This window comes from Protobothrops mucrosquamatus, unplaced genomic scaffold (assembly GCF_001527695.2).
Source record: "Protobothrops mucrosquamatus isolate PMUCROS unplaced genomic scaffold, P.Mucros_1.0 scaffold_303, whole genome shotgun sequence".
In the NCBI taxonomy this organism is placed as follows: Eukaryota; Metazoa; Chordata; class Lepidosauria; order Squamata; family Viperidae; genus Protobothrops; species Protobothrops mucrosquamatus.
Window position 1 is genome coordinate 15,563 of NW_015386379.1, and position 13,788 is coordinate 29,350.

A 13,788-nucleotide genomic window follows, 5' to 3' on the forward strand; every position below is an offset into this window, starting at 1 on the left:
TATGCTATAAAACTGTTTAATGAATGCATGCATGCCTGATATAATAATCAATAAATTTACTGAATTCAAATTTACTGTTGTAAACATTTTACAAAAAACAATGCAATTTATCTGGATACAATCATTGGTGAAAAAAATAATCAAAATCATAAATGGCACATTAAAAAAAAAAAAGGTGACAAAACCCAGTCTGCATCTTCTTTCAACTCTGAACAAGCAAAATAGAATGGTATAAAAAGTGTACAGCAAAGATTTCCTTTCAAATTGTGAAAGCTGTAAATACAAAGCGGTTGAACAATTGTAATATAATTACAGTAACCAAGTGAATTACAGTAAAAGGTATTTGATCCAGTTATACTTTGCTGTTGAAACAATTTATTGGCAGTTGACTGTTTTCTGAAAGACAGCTAGACTTTGGCAATTGGAGGTTTGAAATAACATTAAAGTTCAAAGAGACAGTCACAGCATCTTCGTGGAAGGTGATTTGTACACCAAGGCTCAGAGGTCCTGAAAACTGGTTCCAAAAGTGCAAGTGTCCTGCACAGATAGCTTAAAGCTGCTGGTACAGTCTGTCACCAACAGATTTGTTGTTTTTTGCATAGTTCACACATCACTGGGAACGTGAAACATGTGCTATTTTTGGCAAGAGCAAGAGGAAGTGATATTGGTGAAAGTTGTCATACTGGTCATGCTAGCTCATGCAGAAAGCTGCTACCTAATGTTGTTAGACACTGAATACTGATTCTGCTTTTGTTGAAGCAGTTCTGTAATTGCCAGCAACTTCTTTAGCACATGCTGTTTAAAAAAAGAAGAAGTAAATTTACTAAATTATCCATGGTCTTTCTGGAAGTTTTAAAGGCTGAAAGAAGTGATGTTTATTTATTTAAATATCTTTAGAATACTTTTGGATTTTGAGCAAGGAAAAGACAATCTAAAAGTTTTCTAGCTTGAATACGTACATCAAAGTAACTTGCCTGCAGCTTTAACATTTAAATAAAGCAAGTGATGATATGCAATGAATATAAAAATGTAATGTCTTGCAACATCACTTTGTACTAATCATGGATATCACTCAAAATACACACTGTATTTGAAACATAGATAAAATCAAGACAGCCATGCTAAAAGATCCACTCATTTCACAGTATGTGATGTTGCTTTGCTAATTCCACCATCTGCAGTCTATAAGTGCCATCTTTTGAAGCTGCTCAAGAGTCTCCAAAGTCAGAGCAGACTTTCAGAGGTCAGGAGAAAAGACACTTTGGTGAGTTTGCTTCCTTCCAATTTTACCCATAAAAGTTTGTAGATGATGAATTCCATTTTAAGTGAATAGGAATTCATTCCATTGACTACAACATGGTTTCAGTAAACTTTTACTGATCTTTTCACAAGTGTGTATTTCTGTTTTCATCTTCAGTTTATTTCACTTCATATACATTCAACTATGATTCTTTAACTTGCAGAAAAAAATCTTCAATACTTTAGAAGAAATACCCAGTTTACTTGAATTATCTCTGAATATTAAACATTCCCAATCCAAGACTCCAAAAAAGAAAACTGTACCACACTTAAATTTGTCTGTAAAACACTTTCAATATAATTACTTTGGAAAACACCAAGTTTGCGGAGCATCACACTGCTTTGGTATTTGGCACATAGAAAAGCAAAAGACAAGGTCAATGTGATTCTATGATTCAGACTTAATCAAGCACAATAATATTTAAAAGACCAGCCAAAGCAAATGTTTTAATCCAAATTTCAAAAATGTCTGCTTTAAATACAGACTCTCCTAAGAAAGTAAGGATTTCTCAGAAGCCAGAAATTCTCACTTCAGGTACTAAATTCTAAAAGTAGAATTTATTCTATGTTTCACTTTTATGATTTGAGATTTTGATATATTTACAGTTAATATACTAAGATCTTTTTCTAAATGAAGGCTATAAAAAATATAGAGATTGAGATTCTTCCCTAAGCTGGCTGCTTCTCAGTAGGAAGATTTTTCCTGCCAATGATCTGCTTTTGCTGCCAAAACTGGTTCTAAGGCAGTGTTGCTCCCTGGATTTGAATGGCGGCACTTAGGAATTAGCCAAGATGACTTCTGGACGATTGTGGAGTCACCCGGGAGAGGGAAACTTGAAAGTTAGGTTTCTACATTTAGGCAAGAAAAACTAAATGTACAGGTATAGTATAGGGGGTACCTTGCTTAATAGTATTAACTGTGAAAAGGATCTCGGAGTCCTAGTGGACAATCACTTAAATATGAGCCAGCAGTGTGCTGCAGCTGCCAAAAAAGCCAACACAGTGCTAGGTTGCATTAACAGGGATAGAAACAAGATCACATGAAGTGTTAATACCACTTTACAATGCCTTGGTAAGGCCACACTTGGAATCCAGTTTTGGTCACCACGATGTAAAAAAGATTTTGAGACTCTAAAAAGAGTACAGAGAAGAGCAACAAAGATGATTAGGGGATTGGAGGCTAAAACATAAGGAATGGTTGCTGGAATTGGGTATGTCTAGTTTAATGAAGAGAAGACAAGGGGGGACATGATACCAGTGTTCCAATATCTCAGGGACTGCCACAAAGAAGAGGGAAATCAAGCTATTCTCCAAAGCAGGACAAGAAGCAATGGATGGAAACTAATGAAAGAGAGAAGCAACCTAGAGCTGAGGAAAAACTTCCTGACAGTTAGAAAAATTAACCAGTGGAACAACCTGCCTCTCTAGAAGTTGTGAATGCTCCAACACTGGAAGTTTTTAAGAAGAGACTGAAATGGTATAGGGTTTCCTGCCTGAGCAGGGGGTTGCACTAGAAGACCTCCAAGGTCCATTCCAACTATTATTAATTATTATTATTATTATTGTTGTTGTTGTTGTGTTATTGTTATTATTAAAATTGCAATTCCCTGTGGGAGCAGCCAGAAAGTCATTGGTCTTTCATCCACTTTTTCTTTTCAGCAGACCGTTTTTGTAAGCAAGCCTGGGTTTTAACTTCACGTTTTGAAGTTTTTGTTTTGCTTTGTTTTTTATTTCTAAAAGTTAATTGGCTGGTTTTTATCTGTTCTTGCTTTTTTTCCCTTTGCTTTACTTGGCTGTTTTTATTAACTTCTGTTTTTCCAAATGGAAAATCATGTCATGTTGCTGGATAGTGAAAGTACTTTTACTTGGTTTACATTTTTATTGGACATTCACTACAGGGATTTTGAATTTCATTCAATTTGCAAAAAATGTAGAGTTTATTTTTATCAGTCTTTATTTTAATTTTGTATTGAAATATCCAGAAAATATCTTCCCTGCTCCTTTGTCAGTTTTCTTATTCTGCTTTGAAGAATTCTCTTATCTACTACATAGAGCAACAACTTATCGGATTACAGACAAGGAATCAGGCTGATTCTCGAAAAAATATTGTTTGATAACATGCAATTCTTAGCTGAAAGCTTTTTAAAAAAAAGTTTGATAAACTCATAAAGGCTGTGGTATTCAGAAGCAAATAACTAGATAAATTAAACCCATAAAAGGAATGTGATTCAAAAGCAGTAGTTTTGCTGGGAAAAGCAGAAGTTAATGGTAACAGCCAAATAGATCCAAGAAATAAAGCAGGAAAAAAAACAGATAAAATCCAGCAGAAGATTGAAATAAATCAGCATTCAAGCACCCAATTAAAAATAAAGAACAAAGCAAAACTTCAAAAAGTGATGTTAAAATCCAGGCTTGCTTATTAGAACTTTCTGCTGATAGGAAGAGATGGAGAAAAGACCAATGATTTTTCAGCTACTCCCACTGGGAGCTGAAATTTTCAAGATTCTCCCTCCTGGGTAGGTCCACAGCTGTCCAAAAATTGTCTTGGGTCATTCCTAAATGCCTCCATTCAAATCCAGGAAGCAACACTGCCAAAGAATCAGCTTTGGCAACAAAAACAGATCATCAGCAGGGGAGAAAAAATTTGTACTGGGCAGCAGCCATCTTGGGGGAAGGAGCCCCCTAGTCTGCTCTACCTTAAAGGGGTGACAAATCAATTCTCCACATATTTTGGAACTAGCCTATGTTTAGTATCAGCTCTTACCTGCATTGCCCCTCGCTCATTACTGAGTGTTCGAAGTTCATCTGAATGTGCCACACAAATCTCATGAAGGGCTGCTAGATCACGAGATAAGTCAGTTCTAGAGGGCTCTGTAGTGTCTGGAAGCTCAGGTATGTTCTTGAACAAAATATGACAAAGATTATATTTCATAAAATAATACAAAAGTCATGCTTTTCTTTTTACCATTATTTGACAATGTTTGTCCATATAGAGAATGATTACAGTCACTGTCATTCTTTAACTACAGGCCACTTAAGGCTTAAATGACATAATGAGTGCTTTTAAAAAGTTGTGTAAGCATCACAGGAGCTAAAATTGTGTAACTAACACAATTGCTGAATGATGCAGGAAGCTCAAGTAAGAACTGATATGCAATGCTGCATTTTAGAAATATTAGGCCTTACCTGTGAAATTTAACCTTTCATTTTTAATACCAATAGGGTGAATTACAATTTTATCCAATGCTAGTGAATAAGCATGGCAAACAGCTACACTGAATTAATGTGCTCTGAAAGAAGCTGTTCTATGCAAGAAAAATATACCCCATGAACAAAGATGGTAATGGGAATATATAAAATAGCAAGACAGGAATAAGCAGGGAGATAAAGTACATAAAATAGAGGGACAATATCACTTGAATATTTAAAAAAATCCATTGAAATTACTTTCACACATAAAAACAAGCCACATAAAGAAAAGCCATTTTATAAAGCACAGATGATGCCTTGGAGAATAAGCAATTAATACTTTGAAGTACATTTCTGAAACTAGGGAAATAAAAAGTCTTTTCCCAGTTCTCAATGAGGAGATAATAACACAAATCTTTTCAAAACTAATAGTTGTGGTATAGATAAGTGTTCTTACCCCAAGTTCATCCAAAAACATGATCATCCTGTGTTTGTTACTCTTGATAAATGGATTTACACCTTCCATATAAGGCTCCTAAAAGTAAATAAGTTGCTATCTTTATTCTACATATATTGTAATATATGAAATAGTTTTAAATTTTGATTTCTAGATGAACTCCCAGAGCAGCTTAAGTAGTTAAAATATTTTAATATCCCTTTTCTATATTTAATGAAAATCACATCAAAAGATTCACATGAGAAAAGGCTAAGTCACAAATGTTTAATATACTTTGTAAAATGGTAACAATGGTAATGAGGTTCCTTTATGAGACTTACTAAATTTCATCCTATTTATTATATAGGAGAAACAGTTAGCAAAGCTACTGACCAGGACTCACAAGGGAAATTCATAATTGGTCTTTAAAAGGAAGCAGTTTTTAAATTGCGAAAAGATTTACAGTCCTTCAAAATGACCTGAGAAGAAAAGTGATAACCTATCTAACCAGTACAGGCCAATACATATATATTGGCATTCTGGATCAGTTCAAATTACTAAGTTGTTTTCAAGAAAAACCCCACGTGGATCATACAGCAAAATCAAAACTGAAAATAAAGAGTTTTGTTAGAGTTCTGTTTCTTTGGATTTTGTTTTTATACTTGGTAAGATTTGATATAATACAAAAAAACGCTTTCAAAATTCACATATTCAATCACAATTCAGATTCTTAGAATTTAAAAGTATGATTAATGATGCGATTTTTATCGTATTAATGGTTTTTAATTACTGAGAATTCCTAATCAAGAAAAAGAAAACATGATCCAGAACTTATTCTAATTGTTTCAGTATCTTTTAATCTCATTGCTAGGAATGAGGTAAGTTATGGGCCCAAAACCATTTCCAGTGGCCATTCTCTGGAATAGCCAGAATACACTAAAAAAAAGAAGCCAATGTGCACGACCATATCATTTAGTCAGACAACTGGCCAAGGCTAGGTTCTGCAACTAGTAACTTCAACTTACAACCATTCATTTAGTGACTGTTAAAAGTTACAACACACTGAAAAAAGTGACTCACAACTGATCCTTGCACTTACGACCATTGCAGCATCCCCAGCATCACATGATAACATTCAGGCACTTAGCAAATGTCATGTATTTATGATAGTTGCAGCAACCCAGGATCACGCGATCACCATTTGTGACCTTCTCAGCTGGCCTCCAACAAGCAAAGGGGGAAGCTGGATTCACTTAATGAGTAAATGATTCACTTAACAACTGCAGTGACTCATTTAACAACTATAGCAAAAAGGTCACAAAATTGGGTGTGACTCACTTAACAACTGACTTAACAATGAAAATTCTAATCCCAACTGTAGTCATAGGTGAAGGCCTACCTGTATGATCTGCAAACCATAGCAAAACCTTTGTTTGAAATTTCCAACCTACAAAACAGTTTTCTTACTGTCTCCTGCCCAATCTAGAGAGACACAATCACCTTTAAAAGGAACAAACATGAACAGGAATGCAAAAAACAAGTTATGATTTCTTTATTCATTTGTAATATGACTCTGGTCTGTTTTGGGAATGTCCAACAACTCATAATTTAATCCAATATGTGGACATAGGATGTAAGGAAATCCTTTCCCCTGATGACTAATTATGGGACTATCTGCCTGCAAAGTATACAGCAATTAGGACAGACAGTTTGCTTGTTCTTTCTTGATGAGAGTATAATGAACCAATTATGTTTACCTTAGCTCCAAACTCAACAAGATTTGCCAAATTCTGCACAGACTTAGCGACCAGCGTCAGTGTTCTTGCTGCAGTCGGAGAAGGAGAATCTGTAACAAACAGTTTGAAAATTACAACCAATATTACAATAATTTATAGCAAGCCAACCTAAGCCAAGTTCTTCCTTCTAAGCCACATTAAACCAGCTAAGTTGCTCCTGATTTAAGTGGTTAACTGATAGCTCTTTGAAGGGGAAATCCACAAATCATATTACTTCCTTTCCTAAGGCACTGATAATATAACAATAGAAATCTTAAGGTAGCAAATTCTGGCAGCTTCTCCTTTCCTAAAATTTCTTTAAAGAAAAAAAATTGGCCAGCTAGTTGTTTAGGAAATATATCAAAATAATTATACAACAGCATATTTTTCATTTTCTTCCTAGTATCTAACCTTCTCAAAACAATTCAAAGTGAATTGTTGAGTAGCAGTATTAACTTATTTTACAAAAAATGTTGAAAGGAAAACTTTTAGGGAAGTTTAGCAGTATTAGATACATGTTGAATCCACACAAGTGCACCAGATCCATATACTCTCTTTCTCACTCTCATTCTCATTCTATTATTGACATTTCTAATAAGAATTATACATTTAAAAAAGCACTTAAACCTATTTAACCAAGCAACAGAATTTATTTTTCCATGACTGCATTTGAAACTAAATAGGCATTATTGTCCTAATGCTAAATATGAGTTAATTATTATCTAATGTACTCACCTGAGATGATATTAAACATCCTTGGATTTAGAATAGCAGGGCAGATCAGCCGAAGGAAAACAAAGCCACTAAAATTATAGATACAAGAATATGTTGGTGTTTGAAATAAATGAACAAAAGAGTGTGAAATTATTATTAAGGTACACATGATAAAATTAATTCATTTATCTCATTATTCTTGTATATAAACTAGCAATAGTTTATAATTTTTCAGCCATTATTCTAAAGCAGAGAAATTATCCTTTCAACACATATATCTCATACCTTGTAAAATATTCCTTACTGATTGACAGAATGATAGAAAAGATTTTCAAAGGTTCTAAATTTTTCAAGCTATATCACCCTACCAATGTAAAATTCGACTCTCTCTTTGTTTCCGAACTAATATTTTCTCTCAAGTTTTAACAGTATTTTTTCTGCACATGCAATCTTTTATCTAAATATGTTATACTGTTGTGTAATATATGAAAAGTGATTTTTATAACTATGAAAGCTGAATATCATGAATTTTCAAAGTTTTAAAACAATGTATCTTTTCAAAGATGGCTGAAAAATAAAACATGAAGGTAATTTTCTCAATTATAGCATACAACAGGCAACAAAGCAAAAATAAAAATAAAAATATTTTACCTAACTACTCTTGTCCTCATGGTTGTGTTGGCTGGCCACTTGCTCTGAACAGATTTTTGTAAGCAACCATAAATATACCTCAGTGTCCTATTCAAATAATACAAGTGGAATAATAAAAAAATCAAGTTTTACTATAGTCAAATATTTCAAAATGATAGCTAACGTATATTCCTGATACTTCATTTAAAAAAATGTTGTGTGACTCAATAAATATATTACACAAAAGCTTTAGCAAAGTATCGAACTCTTCATAAATTTTACTTTTAGGTATCAGCTGAATAACTGAAAGATACGTAATTTCAAAACAAATATAAGAACTTTCTAAGAGTTTATTCAGTTTATAGTAGTGGTGGCAGCATGGTGGCCTAGTAGTGAAGACGCTCGCCTCCTACTCAGGACGTTGAGAGCTCAACCTTGGTAGCGCAGATGTTTCTCTCCCAGGACACAAAGAAAAAAATATCCGCTACGAATTCCACATGATCTCAGGAAGGGCATCCAGCCAGTAAACGCTCAGCTCCATCCAGTGGTCCCGATTTTACCCCGAATTAAGGGATTACAGGGTCGTAAAAAGTGAATGATTCAAGTTTATAGTAGAAATAAAGTGACTTCAGACTGTAATAGCACTTCCAGTTCAATACATCATAATCGAGATTCAGGTAAAAACCAAGGAAATGTATTTTTCTAAAGTTACAGAGGTTCTACTATACACACATATTCTTACTCACAAACAAAATGAACAAAATCTAGGAACTTGGCCCAGGAATAACTTTATAGAAAGAACTATATCAGAACAATAGACAGAATGTGTTCTAATACATGTGAAATTAAAACAACCAAATTTCAACAGATTTTCTAGAAAATACAGATGAACTTACGGAGGTAGTATTTCTGCAGCCATGAATATTTTTTCCACTAGCTCTGAAAGGATACTTAATAGATGTGCTAAGTTAGTATTTACATCTTCATTTTTTTCTAATTTTGAAGGATTCAACTGAAATACAAAACCAGAAATTGAATATTTTTATTTTGAATGAAATAGATGAAATATGTTTACAATACACAGTAGTTTAAGATTAGAAGATTAAGACTATTGAGGTACACCAAAATTTTAAATTCAATAATAAGCATATGGGTTATAATGCCATAAAACCAAGCATTCTTGGCTTTTTTTGGTTCCATTTTGACCTACGAGAAACCTACAAATCTTTGTCAGAAAAGTATATTTAACTTCATCAAATAAAATAGAAAGACACTGTCTATATTACAATGGAAAAAGATTATATACAGGTTAAATACAACTATATATATATTTTTTAAAAAACCAAATAGTTAATATGTGCTTCATTATTAATCCACTAAATCGATAACACGATGATGCACTTTCTGGGTACAATAATTTTAGACAGAGGTTATGAAGTTAGCAAACATGTTTAATCTTTTAATTCCATCTGAGATTAGGGTAGTCCCAACCCTATTGGCCTTTTGCAATACCTAAAACTTGGTTTTGTACATGGGCCTGGGGCCCCAGGTGTATGATAAAGCCCACCTCTTGGCTTTGTTGATGGTTATTTTATGAGGCTTGGCTGCTATGTTTTTTTTTGTTTATTTTACTGTAAGCTGCTCAGTGTCATATTTATGTGATGGTTGGTATATAAATACAATTATTTTTTTTTAAAAAAAACAAGTTTTAGAGTCTAGAGGCCATATTTACTTCGTAGCCTATGTATATCACTGAATGCAAAGATTCAGTGAAAATAAAGCTGTAATGTTTTTTTCCAAGTTCAAAGACTCCCTTGGAAAGGATTTTTAAGGGATCTGTGTATCCCAGGTTAAGAATCTCTGCTCTAAGCTAAAATAATACAGCGGAATAATATTGGAAACAAATGCTTTAAAGACAAGTACTAATTAGACCATTATATGATTTTTTTTATACTTCTAGTATAGTATTTCTAAGATTAATGTACTTAAAAAATTGACAATGATATTGATAAATCAATTTAAAACCTAAATAATATAATATAAAGAGAATTAATTTTATAAGGATATATCTTGGTTTAAAATCTCCTCAAATTGCTATAAACAAATCAATTGTACATTAAAAAAGAAGTATTTCCCCCCAAAAATGTGCGTATTCATTAAATAGTAATATTAACTGAAGTTTCTTACCTCACAAGATTGTTTACTCTCCATTATCTTTAAAATAGAGTCCTTCAGAGCATGATGCACAAACCGTGTAGCTGTAGCTTTCATATACTGCTCCATAAGTGTACTTGCCAGTGTGGTGGCGCGGAATAAGGTAGTGGCTTCATCTGAATAGAAATATGTTTATATATTGGGTTCAAATATTATATATGGCATTTTTTTAAAAAAAACAGAGATGTTTATGGTGCAAAAGACATTCTAAAGGAGAGGATTAGGAATCTTGGGAAAAGAGAAAATAAATGTCATAGAAAATTAATTTCACAAATCAGTATTAAATATTTACAATGTACCTTCCACGCATATTTCTCTGTCATTTAGTGTTCGCAGTAATAATGCTTCCAGTTTTTCATGGAGAAAAATTTTAAGTAAAATACTAGCCAGCAATGTTCGATCTTGTCCACACACATGAGATAAGGCATAGACCACATGCAACTCTTTTTGCAGTACCAACTGAAAAATAAAGGTTAATTATTGAATGTAAAACTGAAATATCATTGCTTTCTTTTTCTTAAAAGAAGAAAACAAGCATATCAAAAACTAGTTAATGCAAAAATAGAATAGAATGTAAAGTAGCTGCAGAATCTATTGTATTTTTACAATAAAAAACTATTTTAAATGTTTTTGAGTCTCTGATACACTTGTTGTACTCCAACTGATATACATTGTTTCTAAACATTTTACAATTTTCATGTATTTCTGATTTCAGTTCTTTTCCCCCTTACAAGCCGTACTCTAAATACTTTAATTTCCACTGCTATGTAATACGCAATATATATGAAAGTCATTTTTTAAAATTTGGTCAAATTTCTGTTACAAATATATGCTGTTAATTCTGCTATTATTACATATTCTCCAAGTTAAAATTACCAATCTAATATCATTGATAAAATGTCTCATAGTATAGTGTTAGGTTTATCCCTGAGGTTGTGAACATGTATCTTTTTAAATTGTGGTATTTTTTATTTAAATATCTTGGAATTATGCCTACTTAAAAAAAGCTGTTGTTTTTTTTTAGATTTGAATAGTGCTGCATGTTTCTTTACACTACTTTTGAAGTTTTCTTTACATGTCTCCCACATAAGGTAATATATTCCTTTTGTCTCATGGCATTTCCAGCATTTATTACAGTATGCTTATTGATGGAGCTGTATACCATCTATAAAACATTTTATTATCAGTTTTCTCTTAAGTTATAGCTGGAGTAAATTTTATAGACATGTTCCATAGTTTTTCCCATTGTTGTCTGGGGACTTTTTAAAAAAAGTTTTGCATCCAGTTTATCATACAATTTTAATTTGTTCTGTTTCTGTATCAAATGTAATTTGACACTTTATACATGTACCCTAATAGGTGGGCTTGATTCTGTACAAGCACTTCAAATATTGTCATTTTTCTTAGAAGTCTTCCCTAATTTTTGAGACCAGTTTTTATTATTCCGACAATTTATAGTACATAGACTATGATAATCTTTAAGCCTTCACCAAGTAATTTGTGTTGTAATCCTTGTTTAATCTATTATAGCAATAGCACTTAGACCTATATACTACTTTACAGTGGTTTACAGCCCTCTCTAAGCAGTTTACAGAATCAGCATATTGCCCCTAACAATCTGGATCCTCATTTTACCCGACCTCAGAAGGATGGAAGGCTGAGTCAACCTTGAGCCAGTCAGGATTGAATTGCTGGCAATTGGCTCAATTAGCCTGCAATACTGCATTCTAACCACTAGACTATATCTGCATATATAATTCTTACTTTAGTAATCTCCAGAGTGAAAGGCATTTAAACAAAAGGCTAGTAGTGAAATGGTTGGACTTACTGTGTTTCTCGTGAAGTTCCAAACTTTGTCTTATAGTAAATCTTTTCATTTATGGAGATTCTCAATCATCCAGATCAGGATTGTCCCAAAAGTGCTTTTTCAAAGGCAACTGGACTTTTTTTTTCCCTTGAAAATGTTTCATGTGAAAGGACACCACCTATCTGTTGTCCTTTTAGCAGTTCCAAGAAGGTTCCATACCCATTTGCATACTGATTTAAGTGACCTTGAGGATACAGATAAACCCCCAAATGAACTCAATGACTCTCAGAGACCTTCAGAGTGCAAAGGACCAGATGATTGCAAAGAATATAAATCCTTCCATTCCCAGGACTAAAGAAGTGTATTGGATGAGAAGTGAAATGTTTTCAAGAAAAGACAAAGTCCAGTTGCCTTTGAAAAAGCATCTTTGGGACTATAAGTCCTTTCCAATTTTTGTTCTTTTTCATGTCCCTTCTTCATATATATTTAGGCAGTTCATGAGCTATGCAAATAATAAAGTTCTAGATTTTATGTATTCTGTTAGCTCTATAATATAGTTTGAAGTTTGGAAGAGCAATATTACTCTATCTTTTAAGTCTTGTAAAATTGTCATTGTTTTCTGAAGTATTTCAGTGTATGGCTTAAGCAAATCTAAGCATCTTCTGTTCAAATTGAGAGCTACACAAAAATATAAATACCTCGAAAGACCAAAAAACTTTAGTTTTCTTATATTGACAAACTTTTAAAATGTTTTTCAAAATGCCACTGAAATCGCATTATTTCAATACCTCTTTAAATTCACTGTATTCTTCTTCAGGCATTATTTTCTCCATAGAATATCGTGCTCGGACACGCAAAGAGCCTGGTTCAATACCTTTCAGGGGTACATGTGAACTGAGCTGAAACCATTCATCTGTTGCTTGTCCTTTCTGCAGTCGGTTCAACTGGCATCGCATAAATACTTGAAATATAACAATTCAGATTATAGTTAGCGTTTTGCAATTCTGTTATAACTAACTGACATTTCAAAAGGTGCAGTCCCTGGCCAACATTATCTGGGCTAGACGTTTTAGAGGTGAGGCCTACTTAAGACCTACAGTTGCAAGAAAAAGTATGTGAACCCCTTGGGATAACGCGGAGTTTTGCATGAATTGGTCATAAAATGTGCTCTGAACGTCATCTAACTCACAACAATAGAAAAACACAGTCTGCTGAAAATAATAATACACAAACATTACATGTTGCCATGGTTTAATTGAACATAACATGTAAACATTCACAGTGCAGGGAGGAAAAAGTATGTGAACCGTAGGACTTAATAACTGGTTGATCCTCCTTTGGCAGCAATAACCTCAACCAAACGTTTCCTGTAGTTGCAGATCAGACCTGCACAACGATCTGGAGTAATTTTGGACCACTCCTCTTCACAAAACTGTTTCAGTGTAGCAATATTCTTGGGATGTCTGGTGTGTATCACTCTCTTAAGGTCATGCCACAACATTTCAATCGGGTTGAGGTCAGGACTTTGACTGGGCCACTCCAGAAGGCGTATTCTGTGCTGTTGAAGCCATTGTTTTGTTGAATTACTTGTATGCTTTGGGTCATTGTCCTGTTGCATCACCCATCCTCTGCGGAGCTTCAGTTGGTGGACAGATGGTTGTACGTTTTCCTGCAAAATATCTTGATAAACTCTGGAATTCATTTTCCCATCAATGACAACAATC

General features: G+C 33.5%; 1 protein-coding gene across 1 annotated transcript in view; it reads right to left on the reverse strand.

The window, feature by feature from the left end:
- RASA1 (RAS p21 protein activator 1) overlaps positions 1–13,788 on the reverse strand; it is a gene marked incomplete at its 5' end in the record, with an annotated part of 36,610 nt that continues 22,822 nt past the window's right edge. Inside the window, 10 exon segments of the mRNA XM_015832106.1 lie at positions 1–795; positions 4,064–4,198; positions 4,946–5,023; positions 6,682–6,770; positions 7,435–7,502; positions 8,065–8,151; positions 8,940–9,055; positions 10,231–10,373; positions 10,557–10,716; positions 12,853–13,025. Of these exon segments, the coding sequence (XP_015687592.1) occupies positions 712–795; positions 4,064–4,198; positions 4,946–5,023; positions 6,682–6,770; positions 7,435–7,502; positions 8,065–8,151; positions 8,940–9,055; positions 10,231–10,373; positions 10,557–10,716; positions 12,853–13,025 (1,133 nt within the window).